Below are 10,359 nucleotides of genomic sequence, written 5' to 3' on the forward strand. Positions count from 1 at the left end.
GCATTGAGCAGAATCTTCAGTGCCCTGTGATACAAAGATGACACTGTCAACTAAGCAGACCAAAAGCAATGTGCTAAAGCACAAGAAAATAAATTTACCGCAGCAGTCCCAACTTTGCTGATACTCTGATTTTCAAACTCAAGAGGTATGGCTTGGATACAATTTAAGTATGGTTAACATCAGCCTACAGTCTAAAGAGAAAAATTAAGGACACTCAAATAAAGAAATTTGCAGTCAAAGACACTGAGGATTCATCAGGCAGTTTTTAGTCTATAAAGAAGCAGAAAGGCACTGTGACAGTCAGCTTCTATCAGTGCCCTGATGGCATGTACTCAGCTCAGACTCAGCTTTTCAGCACAATCTCAGCATTTTGGGACAAATTTCAACAAGAACATTTCATTCTGCCTCAGATTTTATACATATATAATACTTGATTGATTGCCTTCACCATTTAAAATTTCCAATGCAATTCTAAATTGTACAGGCCTACCAAAAGATACCTGTCCTTTCCAAGACAGGAGAATGTAAGCATCTGACTTTTCTATTTTTGAAATCTGTATCAGGAAGTGACTTTTGGAAAGGAGTAATGAGGAGACAGACATAGACAGAGATCAAACCTGAATAGGAGACTCTACTTCCATCTCTACTCTCTTCTTCAAGATAGATTTTTTAGGCATGGATGGTATTTCCTCAGGCCTATATGTATAACGAGGCTCAGAAGTCTGTAGTGCATTAGTCAAGCCTGGGATCACATAACCACTGTCTGAAACATCATGATTCAAGTTTCTATTACGTTCTTCCTCTTCTCTTTTTCTCCTGGCGCGGTCAAGCTCTCGGAATTCTTCATTTAGGTATGACGGGCTTGGACTTCGACTGCGGCTAAGGCTGCGGCTTCGTCTGCGATAGTTTCGTGTTCCTGATGAGAAACCTTGATGCTCTCCACTCATACAATGCAATTTCTCATCTTTTTCATACCGTGGACGCTTTATTTCTCGTCCCCTCTCATCTGGTCTCGATGGGTAGAAAGATTTCCTAAATTTGTCACCATCTCTGTCAGATCCGCGAGGCAGCTCTTCTCGCCGACCGTAATGTGGGCTATAATCTGAACGATGAAGAAAAACATCTCGGTTGCGGTAGTCTTCATCGTGTCTCATGCTGAAGGGACTTGAAGGTTGATCTTCATGTGACAGGTATCTCTCTAAGCCCCGAGGGCCTGAGAGGCCTCTGGTGAATATGGGACCATCAGCCATATCATCCCTGCATAAGAGAAGCACAGCAAAAACATAAGTGCTTCAGTCAGAGTAACTGTGTCTTATTCTCCCTCAAGAGTAAGAAATTTCCAAATCAAATTCAGAATAGTGATCTCCATCACTAAACAGAAGCAACATTTTATATATTCAAGCAGCAGAGGACAGAAGGGATTGCTGTTTTTAACAGTGTTATGTTTCTCTCCTATGAAGTCACTTGCAAATACAGAAACAATTCAATTCACACTGCAGCTGAGCCTTGAAAAATTGACAGGTTGGACTTATTTCTGTAGAGAGACTGCAAAATTCAAAAAAAAACCCAAACATTACTATCGTATTTCAGGCCACAATCCCTTTCCTCACCTCTCCCAGCAAGATGCTACGGTCCCATTTCATATGAATTATTCAATGTGTTTCAGGCTAGCAGAGGTAACCAGATCCTCTTTCTAACTTCAGTTGTGGAAAAAGACCACAAATTCTAGCAATGTCTTTTGTTGCAAAAGATCTATAGACAGGATTGTCGAAATCACAATCTGCTTTACCTAAAAAAGCAGCACAGTTTTTTTTACATGGTATCTACGAATCAGGAACAGTAAATGTAAGAGCATCATTCCTTTGTGTCAGCCCCTGCATTATTATACACAGCGGACTACAAGTAGCACAACCTGGAAATAGTGAGCTATAATTCTTGGCTTGTCCTTTTTTGGACCAACTCCAACAGACACTTCCAATCAGGAGTACTATTTTAACCAACTCCTTTTCCCCTCAGCCCCTGAGAACTTCTCTGCCATTGTCATTTACATCAGGCAGAAACAAAACAAACCACTTTAAAATTGCCAACTGCTGTCTTTATTTTCAGATACTTCAAAAATCTAGCAAGATCCTCCAAGAACGGGAAGCAAATGTGCTCAATTAAGGGAAATCAATGAGACAGAACCTTAGAAAATGTCTCCCCTGTGTGATTAAGATGTCAGCATGAGATAAACTAGGTATATGCCTGCCTGAATCTTCATCCTCCTCCTAAGAAAAGAGCCTCAACAGATTTAAGAGACAACATTTCCAAAACAAACAAACAAATAAATAAATAAATGTGAAGAATCCACCAAAACCAAAATAACAATCCTGCAGATAATTTACAGACCCTATTTTTTAAGTCACCAGACCAAGAAATAACTAATGTGACAAGATAAATCTTTTTCTTTATCTTCGTAGTTTGCACATGCATATTCAAGAACAAAACCAACATGAAATTTCACCACATCTCTGACTTGCATCATTGCAAAGCAATTTCTAAATTATTAGATGCTTTACTGACCCGACACGTCTTCAAAGATATGTCATACACCAGTAACTGTGATATCAGATGTTACCTCTTCCATAACAAACCATACACCTTCACTCTTCTAAAAGCACAAAAACATCTACATATGACCTAACTAAGTTTTGTACATAAATGTTGCTGTCCATAAAACAATTTATTTAAAAGCAAATGTCTCTCTTTAGTGTCACCATCAGCTTCCATTAGAGCCTGCTATACATAAACATGCTGGTCGAGTAACAGATGTATACCACCATACACCTTCAGTTGATTTTTGAGCAAATAGTTTGCACCCATGCTTGCCAAACACACTGACTGCAGCAACAAAGGGAAAGAGTACTAAATCATTCTTTGGAAATACAGGAACAGCAAATCCTACTATACTTTAAACAAAAAGAATGTTCTAAATACACTATGAATAGCAAGGACACAGATTTAAAACCCAAAGATTAAATGCAGGTATGAGAAAAAGATTTATTTGCCTTATAGAAACTACAGCTCTTTGAAATATGTACTCTGTAAACATAATTCAATTTTCAGTCAGCAAAGTCTACTAAGTTTGTTGCATCCCTGGCAGAGGATACCACGCTGAGCATCCCAATTCCTTCCCTTGTAGAATCTAAGAATTACTGGAAATCGCAGTATCAGAGAAGAACAGACCATAGACGACACAGAGATGATGCTTCAAAGAATGAAAACTGAGGTAAGGAAGTTTACTTTTTATCATATTTGTGTTATGTACATTGAAACAGAAATAAACAATGGTATTCTGCTGTGAGCAACCAATAGGGCTCCGTCTTAACAGCCTTTGAATTGGAAGTTCGACGAGCTGTTTACATTCAAGCCAGCTGTCACTTCTGATATTAAGCCAAAATTTGCTATTTCAGAACACAGCTTAATGCAGACCAACTCTCTGCAGTGATGTGTTCTAATCCCCAGCACTAATCTCAGACGAAAGAATTGGTGGATGCTCTGTATAGCTTATGCCAGCTCAGATAGCAATAAATATCTTAACAACACTGACAGAAAAAGAGATGAAAGGTAGGGAGGGTAAATAAGATACACACTTCACTTTGATAAAGCAAGATTCCAGGAAACAAAAAAATATTAATCTGATAAAGAAGACAAACTGCTTTAGTCACCTCAAAGTCACAGACCAGCAGCATTCTGCCATTTTACTCAGACATGCACAGGAGGCCAGCTGCCATAAAAACTTGGAACACATTCTTACAGATGTTTCAGGATGGACCTGCACATGGACACACAGCCTGGGAAATTCTCCTAGGGCATCATAAAAATCTATGTCTGCAGGAGAATCCAAAAGCATACCTGATTTCTACCCTCTGGTATTTTATTTCCTTTTTATTTTAATGACTCTTTCTGCCATTCTGAAACCCTTCGTAGAAGTGATTGCTTCAAACCCAAGTAGGTAGGAAAAATAACTGAGAATAACAAAAATCAGAATTATTTGTTCCAATTACTTCAAAATCCAAAAAACACAACTTCACAAAATACTTTTTTTTTTTTTTTTTTAATGAGAAAGAGAAGGGATTGTGTGTACAGTAAGAATCTGATGAGGCCAGTATCAAAGCAAATGATGATCACCAATAAGGGCCACACTCTAAAGCACAGTGATAAAGTCAGTGTCTCTGAACCAAGGCAGTAACACAGAAGTAGAAAAAATACATAATATACAATATCCTAGCAAACAACTACCAATCACCTTTTACAACAACCAAAATAACAAATAGTGAATAAATCTGCAAACCATAAGCAGTAAGATTTAGGAAAGCTAACAGATGTTGTCATGCTAAGCTTCTGGACAGTTGTACCACTCAGTCAAGCACAGCCAACACAAATAGTATAGAGGGGAAAAAATAAAGTAAAATACAAAATGAAACAAAAAGTAAACTTAACCACATGGAGCTCCTGCACACATATGCTTAAATGGCAAGTCACTTAAAAACTGACATCTACACTGTCTGACTTCTTATTCCAATTCATCACTTCAGTACCTCAGTACGTTCTTAGGAGTTGACTCTGACCTTGTTTTTTTTTTTTCTTTAATTACTCTGCTACCATTTTTCATCCAGTAACAGAGATAAAGTGAAAGTGATTTGCTTATCGAGAGTGTAAAGATGCCCACAGTAGTGATTTTCCTTCTCATCTTAAAATAAACTCTGCTGTGCTACTCCTAACCAGGAAGTATAACCACAAAACAGGTTACATATAAAACCTCACTGGAGAAAACGAAGCAATGGGACAACTCTACCACCACCAGGTTTTTAATTTGCCAGAGCAGCACAGTGCCAGTTCTCCTATATACAATTTCCTGCTCCTTCCAACCACCGTGCTCTCCCCAGGCATATTCACTCAACTTGTTTTGAAGACTGCAGACCGTACAAGGAATTTACAAGTCAAAACTGATTTCAGAAGAACTGAAGTAAAGCCATAAAAGTGACAGTACTGAAAACTAAACTCTCATTTGCTTTTCTGCACCTGCAGAAACTTACCCTTACACTTGAGACAGGAAATTCACTTATTCTGCCCACTTTTTTTTACTTTTTCTTTTTAAACAGCTGGGGGATATTTGCATCAAAAAGTGATGTTACTGTTCCTTTTGTTTTGTATACCTGAGCTTGATTTAAAATTGCAGTATGGTTGCTCTCAAGCACAAGCTACTCCAGCTTTAAGTTTGCAACTCAAGGTAAAGCAAACAATTTCTGCTCAACAGGATGATCTTAGTTTACTTCGTCTGCCAGGTTCTACCTGTTCTTCCACTGCAGGCAAAGATTTTCTAACAGTACTTACTAATATTTAAACTTCAGTGTTCACATCAGTACTTATAACACAACTGACTTCTCTCCATTAACTGTTCCACTTCAGTTCCAATGAAGGAACTCTAAGAATTCTAACATTTTATCATGTATGAGATTATATAACCGTGCTCACTTCCCCTCCGCAGGTTTTCTGAAGCCAAAATAATAGGCTTTCTACAAGCTATGCTAGGGCTCTCTTCTGGACTACACTCTAAAATCAAGAAAATATGTTATTCCTTCCAGTAAATTAGGAAATCAAAGATTTACACTATCCATAAACAACCTTACTTTATGTCAAAACTAGGTTGCTTCATAAGAAACAGAAGGTGACTGAAGCTGTGATATGTCAAATGAAGCATCTCCTTCCTGCAAGATCCTCTAGGCACTTTAGTTGATATAGGTTCAAGAAACAGCCGACAAAAGTCAGAGAACAAACATTTGTTTGTTCAGTTCAGGACTATGTGAACACAGGCAACAATGCTTCTTCAGAAACTCCCCATGTGAAAACATGCTGGAGACTGGGGAAGTATTCCTAAGGAGGCATCACTACATGTTACCCTGTTACCCTCGTTCCCTACACACTCGCTGTCAGTCCCCACTACAGACTGACTACTGGGCCAATGAGATGTTTGGCCTCACTCAGTACAGCCATTCTCATACTCTTACTGTTTCACACGCTTGAGTTCCCATCTGTGGAGGACCATACCTGTCACTCAGGTTATCAATTGGTGAGCCCAGTCTATCAGGCAGCCTCCTTCTCTCTGGTGTGCCAATGCAATACCGGTCATTACCAACAGTAATCCGCAAACTCTGTTCCAGTGAAGACTCAGAGCGGAGACTCGGTGAACGTCTCTGTAAATTGAAGAAAGAGTGCAAGCCCATCAATCAGGGAGTTTTAATCTCAGCTACAGAAAGGCAAGAGACTCTGCTCAATACATGAGACGTGGGGTGGATGGATCGATTGAAAAAAACAACAACAAAACTAGGCGAGCATTTGTTCCAAGTATTTCAATTGCTAACAGTCACTAAAGAAAAGGGAGGGTACTAAATGCATTTAATTTCTCACCCCAACTGCCAACAATAAGCTCTATATTTACATAATCTAAAAGGGAAAAGATTATCTTTAATAAGCTACCATTTCGGAAAGTGGAAAATCAATAAGTTCAATAAGTCCCACGTTCACTGCTGTGCTCTTTTCTTCATTAGAGCAGAAGCAGCTAAACCAACAGCGCATAAAAACAGAGCCAGGAGTATCTTAATAAAAGTGCCTGGATTTCTGGCCCTTTCCAGCTCTAATAACAGCACGAAGCAAAGAATATACCAGTATAAACACAGATTTTCCTCACAGTGCTGTTTTCAGTAGTTTTCCTCATCTCATGACGTTTTCAGTGCAATAGCCTAATAACCTAATACTAACCTAATACATATACAATGCACACCCTAATACTAAAAATGTCAGTGGCTGCAGAAACTCCATCACCCCATTATCACCAGTAGAACCAAACCACATTTAAGTTATCCTTCAAAGAACTACAGCAGAGAAGACCTGAGCTAACTGCTCAGCACAGATCTCCATTTGGAGACATGTCCAATACAGCAAATGCCATAACTGTTAAGTTGTGCTTTGTATCCTTTTAGAACATGGTACTAAAATTTGGGAATGATCAAAGTAAGGGGAGTTCCATAAGAAGCCGACTAAAAGCAGAGGTACTTTATCCGTGTTTTGAAACAACTGTGGTTTATATTCCTGTTAACAGAAAACAAAGAGCCTGCTTCAGTTCTGCCAAACCACTCATGTGCTTCATATTGCTTTCACAGCAGTAGCAAGCTGCAGATGCACTACATTGGCTGCATCCATGCTGTCTGCCCTGGGAAGGTGCAGCAGACTGAGGTCAATCCTCCAAGAGAACAAAGAAGAACATTACATAACCTCCAACAAAAAAGTAGCATTGCCTCAAATTCATCTAACAAAATTTACTTGCAGTACAAATGTGGACTAGAACTCACTGTGCATGTCATTGTTCTAAGATAAAATCAAACTGATTTTTGTTTTTCTCCATTAATCTGAATCTCAGCACTGATCAGAACACAACCTAATGATATGCTCTTTTATATAGTACAACACCATCCAGGACCAGTCAGGCTGAAATACAACACAAACAAGGTGCATGCATCTCACACAAATGCACTTGGAAGGCTCAAATGTGCCCTGTTTAACACTAAATTCTGAGGGCTTTCTGGAGATGCAATCATCTTGAAAGGCACCTTTTCACCATCAAGGCTCACTGTAAGTTGGGCACATATATGACAATATCTCCAGAAACTGGAGACAGAGAAGTGACAATTATGTCTTATGTAAAGGAACTTTCGGACAAAGGAAGGAAATAGTTTACATTTAGTTAATTCAGGATGTATATGACCACCATCTAGAGACTGCACTGGAGGTACATAAGGTATTTGAACCTTTTGTTATGACAAAAAAATTCAAGTTTTAAGAGCACTTGCATGGTGGAGTGCCACCACCAGTCACTCCTACCAAAGCCCAGCACTGTGATTTCTTCCCTTCCTCTTCGGGCTCTTGAACAGCAGTTACCATTACCATACAAAACACACCAGTTGCATATCAGCTCTTAATTTCTTCTTTCTCTGCTGACCCAAAATATCCCGTTTCTTCACTTTCAGCTAATTTTCTTACACAAAAGCGAAGGAGCTGACAAAGACTATAAAAAGAACAAGCACACATGTCAGTGGCAAAAATACAAACACTACGATGTGTCAGCCATGCAAGATGTACAGTCTGCCAAACTCTCACTGAACAGCCCTGACCTTCCTCTCCCCTCATTACATTTTTCAGTACTCACCCAAACCTTACCTGTAACTCCATGCTCTGCTCTTCCAATTCCCATACCCCAGCTACTAAGAAACTTACAACATCCACACTTCCAGCATCTGACACACAGTCAGCATCTCTGTTACACACAAGACCAATGCTGATACCTTAGGAATGCATGCCCATCATCTCAAAAACACAATGCCCAGAATCAAGACAAGGGAACAAGAAATCTCAAAGGATGCTCCTTTTATATTTCAATTCATATGAAGCATAGGGATGGTAACTTTTCCACTCTCCAACCTCGTGCCTTTATCCTATCAATGTCTACATTTCATGTACTACATCTTCTACACTTACATTCCCCTCCTTCAAGTCCTCCTTCCTCACTGCAGCTTAAACCTCTTTCTCTCAGTGACAGCTCCAAAATGCCACTTGTTAACACTATTGTGTATCTCTCCACTTTTCCTCAGCTTCTGTGGAGGGGGTCTCAAGTCATACAGGTTGAAACACTTTGTTAAAACTTTAGCAGAGCATGCTGACCCAACGAATCTGCTGTTGATTTTATTTTGATTACACTTAGCTCCACTGTTTGGAAAACATCAGCATAATCCCAGCTTCTATCTTTCTTTGAATTTGTAAATAGCCTTTCTAAAAAAGAATACAGACATACATCTTATGCATTAACATCACTTTTAGATAAGGAGGAGTGCTGGCTGAACACCTCTTGGAGAGAAAAAACTTCAACAGAAAAAATAATCACGCTATATATTTGAGAATTAGTTACACTGTGCTTCAGCACATGACAGATTCGGGTTAAAGAGTTGTATTAAATCTTCTCATTTTGACTCATACAGTGAGAGCTGCCTCCTAGAGAAAGTTTTTTTCCCTAAGCACAGTAGCGTTCTTGTAAACAAACAACAAACCTACTGGGATTATCAATTCAGCACTGGCTAATTTACTGGAGCCTAATTTCTAGAATTCATCATTTTTTCAATCCTTCTCCCTGAAATTAGAACAGGCAAGAAAAACATCATGAATGTGTAACAATTTGCTGCAATGACTCCTGCAACTTGAGCCAGAAGGGTGTAAAATAACACTGTTCTTGACAAACACTATTTATTTTAGTGTTAGTATAAAGTAAGGTTTTGCTCGTTTGTTTGTTTTCTGAAGGAGAAATCAGAAGCTGCAAATCAAACACTTCTGATTCAAATTTCTCCAAGTCTGAACCAATGCATTCTGTATCATAAGTTTTGTGACAGCCCATTCACATTGCCACCCTACTGCAGACACAGCAAAAAGATAGACTGAGTGACGATAATGCCAATCTTACAAAGTCCCACTGCGGTATTCCTATTTACCATCGCCTCTGTTGTGACCGTGTCACTGTACATCAGGCTACAATGTAAAATGACAAGAATCATACGAAAAATACATTCTACTAAAAAAAACATAGCTTTTTCCACTTGGATCTCATTAGCAAGATAAGTTGCAAGGCTACTCCCTCAACAATCTATAGGGCTAAGATAATAGTGAACAACACCTAAAAGTAAATGGCCAGAGGCAAGCTTCTCAGCCCAGCTTCACTGTCAAACACAGTATTATCTTTCCATGCCTTCAGGATGGGTTACTCCAGCACCTACCAACAGCTGACTTTTACCCCCACCACAGTCACCTGCCATCTCTTCCACAGATGCAGCTCCAAGGAAATCTTGTAAGAACAACCACCACCATCACAAAGGGCAATCCTGCTCTCTCAGGGTCCTACCATGCAGTGAATCAGTCACAGCAGACAAGAGATGCTGGCTGAATTAACTTTCAGCCAAATCAGTCTCTTGAAGCAACTCACTTTTGCAACTTCACAAACACAAGTATGAGTACAGAATATACTGCAGAGCAAAAGGAAAACGTAAGCGCACCTTTCCATTTAATTGTACATATGCCAGGTTAAGTGACCAGGGAACCTAAAACATCACAGTACAAAAGTCTTTTATTTCAGAGCAACACGAGCACACAGCAAAGCTATGACTTACAAAGACAGCAGCTATTGGACAAGTGCTGCACCAAAGGCAACAGACAGCCTGAGTGAGTGAATGCCATTTACAAAAAACAAGGTACAACCATGAGCACCCAAGGTGGTGTAAT

General features: G+C 39.3%; 1 protein-coding gene across 1 annotated transcript in view; it reads right to left on the reverse strand.

The window, feature by feature from the left end:
- ZNF318 (zinc finger protein 318) overlaps positions 1 to 10,359 on the reverse strand; it is a 30,629-nt gene that overhangs the window by 19,243 nt on the left and 1,027 nt on the right. Inside the window, exons 2-3 of the mRNA XM_048937544.1 lie at positions 6,091 to 6,236; positions 618 to 1,257 (exon numbers count right to left, since the gene is read on the reverse strand). Coding sequence (XP_048793501.1) covers positions 618 to 1,257; positions 6,091 to 6,236 — 786 coding nt within the window. The remainder of the gene's footprint in view (positions 1 to 617; positions 1,258 to 6,090; positions 6,237 to 10,359) is intronic.

The sequence above is a fragment of the Lagopus muta genome, chromosome 2, assembly GCF_023343835.1.
Source record: "Lagopus muta isolate bLagMut1 chromosome 2, bLagMut1 primary, whole genome shotgun sequence".
Lineage (NCBI taxonomy): Eukaryota > Metazoa > Chordata > Aves > Galliformes > Phasianidae > Lagopus > Lagopus muta.